Source organism: Sander lucioperca, chromosome 18 (genome assembly GCF_008315115.2).
Source record: "Sander lucioperca isolate FBNREF2018 chromosome 18, SLUC_FBN_1.2, whole genome shotgun sequence".
Taxonomy (NCBI): domain Eukaryota; kingdom Metazoa; phylum Chordata; class Actinopteri; order Perciformes; family Percidae; genus Sander; species Sander lucioperca.
Genome location: NC_050190.1, coordinates 10055362 through 10069705, shown reverse-complemented (window position 1 = coordinate 10069705; position 14344 = coordinate 10055362). Strand labels below are relative to the sequence as shown.

The window sequence follows — 14344 nt, the reverse complement described above, 5'->3', positions numbered from 1 at the left end:
ACACTCTATGCACGTATTCAGGCCATCAGGTGAAGCAGAACAATGTGTGTGCCCAAATGCAGTTTAGTTACACCTTTTCACAAAGGCACAACACTGACTTGCTTTACAGTCATGGGCACCACCTAGCCCCTGGAGGTAACATGAGGCGAGATCCTGACGAATTGTTGGCACTGTCTGGAGAAAGACTACCACGAATCGACAGGTGTGTTACAGGAGCTTCAGGTGCTACAATAAGAGTGAGACAGATAGTAGGACAGTCAGGAACATTATTGCCAGTAAAAACATTTTTAGTGGACAACATTTAAACAATTGGTGCCAAGTGTCTGAATGGAGCTTATTTTCCTATAGTGAAAGAAAACACTGTTGCATACAGTATCTTTTCTACTGTACAAACACACCCAGTACCCTTTGGACAAGTATTGTGATTCAGTTAATTTTCAACTACATACATAAATGCGTTCGTGCAAAGATGAATAGATTTGTGATGACTTTGAAACCACATACTTTGTCTACACACTCACACAAAACATGCACACACATGCAGTCTTATTATTCTCCACAAATACAGGGTAATGATTTGATTGCAGAGACAACACAAAAAAAGACTGTATACTTACATACACACATACTTAATACACACAGTATATTTACTGAATGTATTCAGTAAATATACATGCACAGATGCACATGGTCAAAAATAGAGGATAGATTTTAATAAATTAGATGTTATTTATATATTTTTTCATCTTCCTTGACAAAATGCACAGAGCCCCATTCTCTGCAGTTCATGTGAGACATCCTGCGAGGTGCAGCCAGTCTGATTTTGAGAGGCAGTAGTCATGGTGAGAGCCGAGCCGAGCAGACAACTCTGGAGAGACGCCTCTCTTTTTGATCAGCGGCCACGGCACGCCTAAGGGCCAGGCGGAAGGACCTGAAAAACCAGCTGCCTGCGATTATTACTCTCAGCGAGGAGCAGCTCAAGAGCAACAAGTTAGCAAGCGTGGAGCCTCCTCCTCCTCCTCCTCCTCCTCTTCACATAAACACTTTGATTCCCACAGAAAGCACACACACAGAGGCATCTCTGGTTGTTTTTAAACTCTTTTGGCCTTCGTTTTTGTCCGTGCCGTCTGTTTGTACCTGTGGGACTGTCACTTTAGCAGCACCTGGGACTTATTTACTTATCAGAGTAGCACAAACTCTTCTACTCTGGTCCACTGGTGGACTATGCCCCTATCAGTCAGCTGAGGGAGGGGGCTCTGCAGCTGCTCAGTCTCCCATCTGGAGAAGGCTTGGGCTGAAATTAAAGAGGAGACGGTAAGTCTTTGCTTTTGACTACTACTTATCTTGGCAGATTTTGTTTTCCTTCTAAATTTCGTCTATTTTGGTTGAGAGGAATACTTCAGTGAGTTGGTCAGTGTGTGTGTGTGTGTGTGTGTGTGTGTGTGTGTGTGTGTGTGTGAGAACAGAGGTTCTCCCAGAGATAATGTGGCGAGACAGCAGGTGAGTCTCAGGTGAAAGGGAATAGCTCACATTCCAGAGAGACCTCAGATTTAGAAATCTGTTTTCACTGTTAAACCCGTTTTTACATTGAGAAGATGACATGTCAGTCCTCGCCACTATCTGCCTGTGTATATGTTATTGATAAGTGACTGTTTGATGGAACAACTCTACTTATCATCTCATCAGTTGCCACTACGTTGTAGGAAAATATGACTGCTGTTTGTATAGTACTGCTGCTCTAAATCAGAGTTTTCATTTAATATTTCAGTGGCATGATGATGATGTATTAATCATTTTGGGCTTTGTGTGAGCTTTGTTTTAGTTTTTTTTTTTTTTTTTATAAACAATGACGTGTAGTCATTTGACCAGGGGAGATGTCTGTGTAGTTCTAAAAGGTTACTTGCTCCTCATTCATTAAATCAGCTGCAGTCATTTCTTTCAACGTTGATGACTATGATTGCATACCAGTTGCACCTAACCACCTTGAGGTTAAATAAGGCTAAAATTAGAGTCTGGAGCACTTTGAAATGCCACCGGGATGGTATACGTATAGTCAGTTTATACAGTATGTATGAGTTTTTATTTTTAGCATTTAGTCATTGGTCTACAGTAGTAATTTGATGAGAGAGACACGAGTTAGAAGATAAAATGACAAATGTAACCCTTAAAAGAGCATAAAAAGCCTAAAGAACATAAAAGTACATCAGGGTGCAACATACAATCAGCAGGCCATTCCCTCCATCCCCTTTCACAATATGATATTAACTCATTTTCATTATGGAATAATGCACATGCAGTTACAATGAGGCTGTAACTAGATCAACCTAAGAAGTTTGAACTGATTTTCACATGAAAAAGGAACCAATCTTCTGTCTGGCTCTGTAGATGATAAGCACAGTGCTATTGCACGTACCTTCTTTTGTTATCATTTTCGACTCGGATAAGCATTGTTTGAAAATATGCTTTATTATCCGGCCTTAGAAAGCATACTGGACATACCAGCAAGACGAGCAAGTGTGTGAAAGAGTCTCAATCTTCACCTCTTACACAAAATTAGCTGTTTTTCAGGATGCTAGACTCTAATAAAAAGTATTCTTGTCAGCAGCAGACATCTTCAATATTAAATGCTAATTGGGGGGGTTGTATTAGGATACACTGGAGCAGACCGAGGTGTCAATGTTAGATTAATAAAATGTAAGACAATGAAAATGGCAGCTCAAAAGGAAACCCAGTTCTACTACATGACTTAATTCTGACTAACGTGACGTTAGTATTAGTCATTTAATGTGGTATAAATCAGAACCCAGAAGTTAAGCAGGTTTCTTTTGTCTGTTCTGTTGTCGATGATGTGTTGACTCAAATAGATGACTGACTGATTGATTGATTTTTAAGTACAAAGGAACTTCTGACCACAGTAAATAAACCCAGAAAACGTCTCATCCTTATCTGACTATTTCAGCTAAACAGTGATGTACTGTAAATGTGACCACAATGTTCATGTTTGTAGATAAAATAATTTTAATGGCCACAAATATCAGTGAACACCTTCCACTGTATCCCAGCCATCAGTCTGTTTCTAGTCCCACTTTGCCAGACCCTCCTCCAAAGCGCGCTGAAGGAGGGTCTGGCTAATCCACATAGCATTCGGAGATGGGAGGAAAACGTGCTCTGGTTTATTGGCATTTCTTTAAACCAATCACAATCGTCATGGGCGGTGCTAAGCACCGGAGAAAAGCCGCAGTGCCGCTGCAAAATAGGCTCGGAAGGAACTTGTTTTGGTGGGACGTGTACGTTTAAAAGTTGTTTTAGTCGTGCAACAGAAAACTCAGTTTGGACAGATAGTCTCGCTAGATGTCTGGATTTACCCTGCAGAGATCTGAGAAAAGGTTAACCATAGTCCTCATAAATCGACTGGAGTTTAAAATGCCAACACAAAGGAAGCCCAAGGCAACGGATATCCGGCCTAAATTGCAACGGAGCAATCCCAGAAGTGGAAGGTCATGGATATAGACTAGTCTGTTTCTAACTCAGCCAGTTTAGACAACTATTGGCTCAATCAAAGCCTTTTTTTTCGCTATCGTTCTATAAATAACCATTTGTCATGCTTTTTGTAACCTCGTAAACATTACACTGTAAGCTGAGCAGCTGTTGTGCAAACCTACAGTGTCCCCGATGACAATCTTCCATCTTCCATCTTAACCCAGTTGTATGATTCTTAATATAGGAACATTTGGTCAGAGTTCATTTTGAAAATCATACTTTTTCAAACCTAGTTTGGTACTCTGATAGTTGCATTTTTAGTCACTTTTACCCATCATGATATGTAGATATTTCATGGACAATGCAGACTGTACTTTCACGACTACACGTCGAGTCCGACAACTTAACAATACTTCTGCTGTCATTTCTGGCTTTCACACAACTCACTCTCACACCATGAGCTGAAGCACAATCATCATATATTACCTCTTTACTACACACATCTTTTTTAATTCGCCAGTTGTTAATTCTGTGACGTCATTTCATCGTTGACGTCAGTAACAGGCCGCCGTACACTGTTTCAGAGACCTGTCAGTGCTGTTGCAAATCCCTTGGTGATGGATTGAGGTTGATAAAAGTCATAGTTCAGCCTCTCTTCAGTGTGACATCTAGAAAACAAATCATATGGGAAATTTACATCTGACGTGACGCAGATGACCTCTCTGCTGTGACTCCAGACTGTATGCTTGCTGAACTAATAGCTCCACCTGTGTCTTATTAACCTGCTGCTAATTGACTGCTCAAATATTGACTCCAAGGCCGCCATTTGATCGTGTTCATGAACTTGTGTGCTGGAGCCTGCGTTAAACACGTGTGTGTGTGGACGAACGGGGAAAAAGTCAAGCCGGTTAACAGCTTTGTCTGGTTTTTCCTCGTATAAAAAAGAGGAAACTAAATTGTTCCTGTTCTGCGTTGAGAGTGCGCTCTCTGAAAAAGCAATAAATGATTTGTTTACTGAGGGTGGAAGAAAGGATATTGAATCTGTCATGTTAGCGAGGAGCTGCAATTTGTGGAACAACAAACAAACTATTATTACAGTAATACAGTAGAGTAAATGCTGACGTCAAAGTGATCTGATTAGCTCTAGTTTTGTTCAAGTTTTAAGTTTATTTTATTCATATAAAAAACAAACAAGGTTTGCCCCAAAGTGCTTCACAAAGACAAAAACATATGTATGCAAGATAAACCATGCATACATATACATAGATACATAGATGTGGGGGGAACATAACAATATTTAAATAGAAACAAGTTGAAACACAAATTAAAACCCATGAAATCAGATGAAAATCATTTTGAACAATCGATTTGAACAATTTTGTTCTCACATTGGGACCTATTTCCTGCCATTTTACTTTACTTGCACTTGAATTAATGACAATGAGGGATGTACAGTATGTTTATTGTTTATGACATTTCCAATCTATGGATGACGGATGAAGTTAATCAGTTGATTATGCTGTTTGGTTAGCACCCCAGCTAGCAGCTGATGTGATTCTGTGCTTTGTGGTTAAAGGAGTAGTTCGACATTTTGGGAAACGTGCTCGTTCGCTTTCTGGTGAGATGGATGAGGGGACCAATACCACAAATCTGAACAGTAAATATTAAGCTACAGCCAGTGGTCGGTAAGCTTAGCTTAGCATAAAGATTGGAAGTAGGGGGAAACAGCTATACATGTGGGATTGTCTCAGAGGTCAGTGATTTTAAACAAGTGTTTTCTTTTGGTTAGCTGTGCAAATGATGAGGTCGGATTTGACTGAAATTGAAATCTGAATGAATGTGAAGAGCAAAATCAATCAGTAGCAACTATTTCTTGTCATCTCTGACATAGTTTTCAACTAATGTTAATGTGGAGCGAAAACATTTTCCATGTTATAGTGTTATATAAATGTAGATAGACACCTCTCCTCACCTAATTTCTAGGAGGAGGTTGAATGCAGCGGAAACATTTGGTGTCAAATGTACCTATGACGTGAGCCAGTTCTCTTTTTACTGCATGCTTAAAAATGATCATCTTTCAAGTATTAATTAGCTGATGTTCATGCGTAACACTTTTGGTAATGTACAATGCTCAGGGGCAATTATGGTATTTGCTACAGTATTTAGCCAGTGCCAAGCACAAGTTGTTTGTATTTCAGGAGGTCCGGTTGAAGTCACGAAGTCAGGAACTGACTGTAGGATGGCGAGCAGTACCAGGGTCAGTTTTGTATTTGAGTATGAGGTGTGTCAATTGTGTGTGTTTCCTCAGCTGAGGGCTCTCCAGATCTTTACGTGACTTCTACTACTACGTCAAACCTACACCTAAACCTTATTGTTTTATTGTAATTACCACCACGTCAACACACCCCATGCTGAAGGAGTTGACACACCCACCCGGTACTGATGAAATGCCAGGCATGTGGCAGGGCTGCAGTTGGCAACGCTAATACATAAGTGTACATAATTGTACAAGATGCAGCACTACTGCTATGGCTACAAGTACAACACAGCACACAAAAAACAGGAGATGAGCTCAAATCAAACTCAAATTCAAACTTGCTTAAAGTGCTCATATTATGAGCACATTCAGGTTCATAATTGTATTTAGAGGTTATATCAGAATAGGTTTACATGGTTTAATTTTCAAAAAACACCATATTTTTGTTGTACTGCACATTGCTGCAGCTCCTCTTTTCACCCTGTGTGTTGAGCTCTCTGTTTTAGCTACAGAGTGAGGCATCTCACTTCTGTACCATCTTTGTTGGGAGTCTCACATGCGCAGTTGCTAGGTAAAGACTACTACCCAGTCGTATGAGGGAGTGCCATGCTAGCAGCTAGGCAAGCATTATGACGTGTTACACAGTGACGCACGTTCGTCACGGTAAGTGAAAGTAAGTAAAGGCTGGACTACAATAGAGCTGTTTGGAGTAGTTTGTGAACAGTGTTTTCTGTTGAAGATGGTAAGTCCCTTTGGGGTGGACTTTGGTCTTTTTCACTTTGTAAACCTATAACATGCACAAAAAAAGATATTTAACACAATAAAGGTAAGGGAAAAAGCCAAAAATCATATTATGAGCACTTTAATCGATCCAATCAATACTGCCCTTTGGTGTCCCGCTGGCTTGTGATGTGTTCCTTATAGGATACCTTGTTCTGGCATTGCAGCTCTTACCAAAGGTTTGGCAGAAGTAATGATAAAAAAAAACATTCTTGTAGTTACAAGGGCATTTTGTAATATGATCATATACCTTATTTTATGAGAAGCAAACAGTTTATCAGTCAGCAATGTAACTGTAAAAATAAAAAAAACTGCTTTATAAGCTGTATTTAAAAAGATCTTAATGATAGTGGTAATCTGGTCAATAGTCTGTCCTGTGGAGTAAAGTCAGCACTGATTACTACTTCATACATAATGTTCTGGTGAGGATCCTCATTCCTGTGGTTTGTACAAAACAACCATTCATTTGTGTACTCCCTCTGCTGCTGTCACCCATCTACTGATTACAAAAATGTATCACGCTGATATTTGAAAAATAAATAAATAAAAAACCTGCTTGAGCTAAATGTATCTCTGTGCTGTACAATGCAAAGTGCCGTCATTTAAACTTGATAAATTCAAGTACAATATTGTCCACCAGGAATACAATATTGTGAGCAGTATGTGCCTTGTGCATAGAAATTATTAGCACAAGGGTACAAAGTCCCTCTTGTCTGTTAACAATTGAATCAGGTGCCCTTCAAGTAATAGTAAATTGATCTTATGTTTGTTTTAGTCCTGAGTCCATCTCTGTGTTTGTGTAAATGCTACATTTAGCCTGTTAAACGTCAGTCTTCATATATATTAATATTTACTGTAAACAGCTGACTGTGACTATGAATTCAGGTAAAAAGGCTTATAACTGTAAATAGAGGCACAAATAAATATACATCCCTTAATGATGCCATGCTGCCTGTGCTTTGCAAAGCCCTCTTAGGCAAATGTGGGATTTATGATGTCTGCACCATGTTGCCAAAGCAGTAGTATTACCAACTTTACACAACATATATTAGTCCACTTATCAGAAACTGTCACCACTACAAACAGCAAATATGATATATGTCATTACTAATCACTACGTTTAATAGTGTGTCAACACTGGGAGAAGCTGGTTGTGCAATGTTTGCTGTTAAGCAGGAAACTGGATAAGACGTACAGTACACACAAGTATCGAGGACTAGCTTCAAGTCTCTGTTGTCAGCCTGTAATTGAAATTCTGATTTGGTTTTTTATCAAATCCCAATTAAGAAAGAGTAAAAATCCTAGTTTGTGGAATATTTTCTACAAATCTTGACCCTAGTACAGGAACGTGTGTCACATGTATGGGGTTGTAAATGGTCCTTTACATTGCTTCCAGGAAATTCACAGCTTGGAGGTGAAATGTAAACTTTTCCGCTCCATTAATGGTTAAGGCTGTGTACATAAGCCAATGTATTTTTCCATACAAAACTAATCTAATAACCTGTGTGAACAAAAATACATTTTGATTGTAAAATAAATGTTTTTACTAGTTAAAACATTTAATTAAAAACATGTATAAAAAACTTATATTCACTTTCTTGCAGAGGGTAAGATGAGAAGATCGATACCACCCTTATATCTGTAGCCTACAGTAAATATGTAGCTGGAGCCGACAGCTTGTTAGCTTAGCATAAAGCCTATGAACAGGGGGAAACAGCTAGCCTGGCTCTGTCGGAAGGTAACAAAATCTGCCTACCTGTTTTTTTAATCTGTACAAAAACCAAAGCTTCAATAATTTTCCAGGAACAGTTGCCAGCAACTAGTGGAGACTCCAGGAGGTTACTACTTCCAGCCAAGAAATAGAGCAAATTGTTTAGTTTTTTTTTATTCAACAAACGAAATATAACATATTAATTCAATCAAGCTTTACAGGTGCTGGTAGGCAGATTTTGTCATCTTTGGTCAGAGCCAGGCTAGATGTTTCCCCCTGCTTCCAGTCTTTATGCTAAGCTAAGATAACTGGCTGCCAGCTGTAGCTTCATATTTACCGTAGTGACTGACATGAGAGTGGTATCGACCTTTTCATCCAACTCTGCAAAAAAGCAAATACGTTTATTTTCCAAAAACGTCCATCTGAACAGTGGCAGCATTTGTAGCAGAAAATAAATAAGTGTGTGAAAGAGAAGACAAAGTTTGTCAGCTTACAGTATTTTCAGCAGCCACAGAACCCTCCACCTTTTCAGCTATAGTACAGGGTTCTTTGTAACAGCAGCAGCTACATACCTGACATGTAACAGTGAAGTTTGTAATATTTAATATATATATATATATATATATATTTGTGTTTTTTGTATGTGAACTTATTCAGTAAGGCAAAAGCAGTGCTACATATCATTTCATATATTATGACAATACAATATTTTATGAATATTGTAGTTTCTTACCGACTTCAGTTAGTGCTTTTGAGAGAGACAGCAGTCTGATGTCTGTCAACAAACTTTCATTAAGTTAACTGGTGGTTCATAAACTTAATCATGTTCAGCGGTATCTTCACAGGTATTGATGCTATAAAGGTTTTGCATACTTTTTTGTGAATTTGGATGTTATCAATAGAGCAGTCAATCTAACTTAGAGAATAGCAACAACAAGGGATGTGTGTGTGTGTGTGTGTGTGTGTGTGTGTGTGTGTGTGTGTGTGCGTGTGCGTGTGTGCGTGTGTGGGTCTGCTCTTCCTTGTGTTAAGGTAGCCGATGCAAATCTTGGAGCATCTGCTCTGACTGTGCTGCTGTGCTTCACCCCCAGCAGACACAGTGCAATGTCATTCATGTCTTGAATGCAACAATTGTTTTAATGCAATAAACCTTACTACATCTGTCTCCTATAATTAAAAAATCTTTGGTTGCAAAATGTGAGATCCTGACCCCCACAATCGTAAAACCTGACATTTCTCACACAGTTTAACAAAATGATGACATGATAACCCACTGGATGATTTCAGGATTCGTCATTGAAACTGTTAAATGAGAAATGAAAGTGAATACGCACAAAAAAATGACCCACCGCACATTTCAGGTTTACAAAACTGCCTGCATGAACATATAGATAGATGCTTCTGATGCGACAGATCAAGGGATATATTTAAAGATGATCATGTAAATAATAATGATCACGTGTCTGAGTCACACTTCAATGACTGAGTGGCCGCCTCAGCTGCGTGAAAAGAGGATGAGGAACTCCCATGATGACGCTCATGTGGTTCTAGGGTGGAAGAAGTGGAAACTGAGTGACATTTCTAAAACAGGTTCAGTGGAAATTAAAATGAACCTACATGTACTGAACTCAAAAACAAAGTGACAGCAAGTGTAATTATTTCATGTTAAGTTTGCATGGGTTTTTAATCTCTGAGCATGCGAAGGCGTATTATCCCGACTCAGTGGGAAGTACCAGTATTAGTTTCAGGGCCAGCCCTGACCTACAGCTGTGTGTGGATTGTTTCCTGAACAGTATCAGGGATCCTTCTTAATAACAGAGGATCTCCGCGTGACATGTAACGATTTTAACGATTGCAACACAGTAGACTAGATCAAGATGACAGTGTGTTCAGATCAATGAAAACAATGATTAAATGAGTAATTTTTCAGAGAACAAAAATCACATCAGCGCATCTTTATATTAGGACATGTTCCTCATGAGAATTTTGGGTGTAAGAGAGGGACAAAAGCACAGGAAAACATTTGCGATGTTTTTGATGAGTCACCAGTGACACACGAGAGGAGGAAATATTTCAAGATTCAAGGCTAGTCTTATTTGATATTTTCCTTATTGTCAACAAATTCCATGAAAAGACCAAACCCAGTTAGACTATCTTTCAATACTTTCCAACTTCCCTACCCAGTCTGCAGCATTCAGCAGCAAGTCCATATGTTCGTACTGAAGATGTAAATCTAAGTCACAAACTGATATTAAAAAAAAAGGCTCAGTCATTTTCTAAAACAGCTGGGCAGCTGTAGTTTTTAGCAAATGTTACTCAAACAGGAGTAAATAGTGCATTTGTTGGGCAATATGTTTAGCAGCTTTTGATGCTCTAGTCAATATTTGTACATACATGTCACCCAGTGCAAACGTGTGGCTCACTGATGTGTTTTTAATCATTTTTGGAAGACAATGGAGGCCTATGACAAGTATAATATATATAACAAGTTATTAGTTATATTAGGCTATGTCTACGCAGACAATACTTGTTAGTAGGATCAGTTTATTTGTAACAATGAGAAAAAATATAAAATATCACCAGACATCATTTTTAACCTACACCGGAAAATATCTTCTCCCTTTCAACAACCTTATCGTGTGTGTATATGTGCATATAGGAGGTGGGTGTTAATATGCAATGAATTCATGTTCCAAAACAAGAACTGTAGCACAGCACTAAACGCACTGTAACGCACTTGTCCTACATGTTTCAACATTGTTTCTCTGTCTGTTCTGGCTTGCATCATTCCGTCTGGTGATACACATCGCAAATGTTTTCATAAAGCTTTAGCAGACATGACAGTGATGTATGAACCTGCTGTGTGATCGTAAAGCCAGTAGATAAAGAGCAAACACAAAGCCGTCCAATCACATCTTTCCAATCAGTTTTATGTCAGTCATATAGAGAGAGGTTTGCATGGCGACAAAGTCTACAGTACAGTATGAGCTGTATTTAAAAAGATCTCAATGATAGTTGTAATCTGGTCAGTACGTCTGTCCTGTGGAGTAAAGTCGGCACTGATTACAACTTCATACATAATGTTCTGGTGAGGGTCCTCATTCCTGTGGTTTTAAAAAAACAATCATTCATTGGTGCACTCGCTCTGCTGCTGTCACCCATCTACTGATTATAAAAACTATATCACGCTGATATTTTAATCTTCAAATCCCATATTCTCTCCTCATTCTATTCTTGTCTCCTCGCTTATTAATCTGTAGTATGACTGCAGCAGAAATGGTTTTAACCTTGAAAAATATTACTTACATAAATGTAGTGCTGTGTAGTCATGGTTTCAGAGAATATTCAGTTGACTAAAGTGTTTTTTTGTGCAGGTAATTACTGAAGATGCAAGCTTCAACTGTCTCACCTGGGACCAACACTACAGTACCTTCAAACACAACCACCACCACAAAGACCAAAGAACAAATACTCATCCAGAGTAAGGATATGTGTGTGTGTGTGTGTGTGTGTGTGTGTGTGTGTGTGTGTGTGTGCGTGCATACGTGTCTGCATTGTCTACTTGTCCTCTTAAATTGGATATCAATAAAGCACACCTTTGTGAATGAGGTGTTTGTTGTGGACACCATCAGATCTTAGAACGTCCCCTATGGCAGATAAGACAAGCCTCATAAAGAACTACCTATCGCATCATGCAGTCTAATCTAGATGGTTTGTATGGGAGTGGCACTCATACATTTAATATGAACTATTTGCCATGTTCTGTTTGCCTGTGAGGGATGTCGTTGCTAAGCTACTACAGACTACTTCTGGTGGATACGTAGAAAAAGTTGCACCACATGAAGCAGAAGGAATGTGTCCAATGGTAATTTTAGAAGAGACAAAGTGACTGACAACCTTTTAACATGTTAATCACTCATTCCTTCTGTCTCTCAGGTTCTGGGGCAATGATCGCTGTCATCGTCATAGGTATCATCATCCTTCTTGCCATTCTCCTGATCATCCTGAAGACGTACAACAGGTACGGCCGCATTCCTCTTTCACAGGACAATTCCTGCATAGTGAATATCATGAGCAGGCAAACATACAATGCTATTTTTATCCACTTCCAAAGGACTGGAAACTTGGCTGCTGTTTATATTTTTGATGAAAATAATGAAAACAATTATGCATATCAATATATTCACAACCTTTTTAGCTTGTGATCCTTTAAAGTGGCGCAATGCCTTCTCTCAGCCCCAAAATCACAGGTCGAATGAGTTGGACACATGCAACCTGCGGCGTTCCCTTTTGCATGATGTTCCCTTCTTATACTGTTATTTCAACCTTTTTTAGAGGCCTGAGGAGATAAAACAACCAAGTATTACACAATATTTACAATATTTCCCTCTGAAGTAGAAGTATAAAGTAGTATAAAATGGATATAGTAATTACAGTATTTGAGTAAAGGTACTTTGTAACGTTCCGCGCTGCAAACGTGAGGGTTGGGATCCCCCAAGGGGTCGTACCATAAATCTCAAGGGGTCACAATACAATGCATAACAGCTAAAGGAGAGAACTTTTCTATAATTAATTGTTTTCTTTGCTGTGTCAGGCATTTTAAAGTTACTCAAACAGTATTCAGTATCAAAAAAAACAGTATTTTCTTTCTTATTTGTCCTCTTTTTTTGTCATTTTTTTAATCACAATTTGCTAAATGATAGCCCAAGTGAAGTAACATCATGGTTTATTTGTTGCCAGACGGACACATGTATCCAGAGTCCTGGGAGCCAGCGGTGCCTCCAAACCTCGTCCGAAGATGTCACAATCCACAGTTCCGAGCAGCATGCCGCTGAGCACCATGGGAGTCAACTCTGTGTCGGGCAGCATCTCCAATTTAAACCCAGCTTCAGAGAATGGCTTCCAGCTGCCCAGAATGGAGGTGATCAGTGTGGAGGGAAACCACATAGAGCAATGCAGCACCATCAGTGAATCCACTGCGATAACCATACACAATTCTCCATCAATGAGAAACACATAGCAGCAAGACTGTGGTTCTCACAACAGGCACTGACTGATGTGTCGTCTTCATCCGTGACCACATACTGTGTGCAGACTGAATCCTGTGAAAACTCAATCTGTGACGTTAGTGTTTTCACTGTCAATCTCCACCAACTGGCGACTACAATGATAACATGTCCTTTTGGTGTGAAAAAATATACATCATGAACAAAATGGTACCATAAACAGACACAACGGGTTGCATGAAGGATGTTGAATGACGGGGAACTGAGACGTTCTTGAGAAGATTTGCTTTTTGGCTACAGTCAGTGTTCAGAGTATAGATGCCAGACATTTCTTACGGTTTGTAATCTTTGCAGATCACTACTAATACAATAAAAAAAGTGTAGTGTAGTAAAGACTGTAATGGCTTGAGAACGTTGCTCATACGTGTGTACATTTCTGTATTAAAAAGGATCACATAGGTTCATGAGTAAATTTAGGATTAGTATAAACTTCAGAGAAGACAAAGACAATATGAAAGAAGCTAACTCAGTGTGTAATGGATGCCAGTATGTTTGAGGAAAATGTGTTGATATTGCAGATTTATGATATAACATTATATTACATTATTTACAAAATCTGGTTAACCTTGCATTATACTGTCTTTATCTTCTGATCACAGATTCTCTCAGATTAGTTTTTGTTTAAGAAATCTATAAAATGTCAGTGTACTTTTTTTATTACCTTGTATAACGAAGAGACCACAGAGATATTTTATGAGACATCTGGGTGTCAGCCTAACACGCTGATGTGAATCCTTTGTAGTTTGATGCCAAAGGATTTTGCACTTTATTTCCATTGCTCCCTGTATTTGTATGTTTTGTGGTTCTTTAAGTGAAATGAGATGGAAAATAAAAAATAATATTTCTACTTGTGGCTGACCTGTTTGTTAAAATGAAGTGTAATTTGTAAAGAGGACAAATTAATATGAAATGGGTAAGGACGTTAAAACTTCAAACATTTTGAGTAAAAGGAAAAGATTGAGGTGAATGTTTTCCTGATTCTAAACAATGGTCTCTGATATGGTGAGTTTGTTGTTAGTTATTGCGCCCTCAGCTGGTACGTTTTGGTAC

At 38.8% G+C, this 14344-nt stretch overlaps 1 protein-coding gene across 1 annotated transcript; it reads left to right on the top strand.

Moving 5' to 3' along the window:
• Positions 1-756: 756 nt before the first annotated feature.
• LOC116037751 (non-compact myelin associated protein) lies at positions 757-14141 on the top strand. Its single transcript, XM_031281748.2, has 4 exons — positions 757-1314; positions 11603-11709; positions 12165-12249; positions 12969-14141. Exons 2-4 carry the CDS (start codon positions 11616-11618, stop codon positions 13246-13248), a joined length of 459 nt encoding a protein of 152 aa, XP_031137608.1. The 5' UTR covers positions 757-1314; positions 11603-11615; the 3' UTR covers positions 13249-14141.
• Positions 14142-14344: the final 203 nt, after the last annotated feature.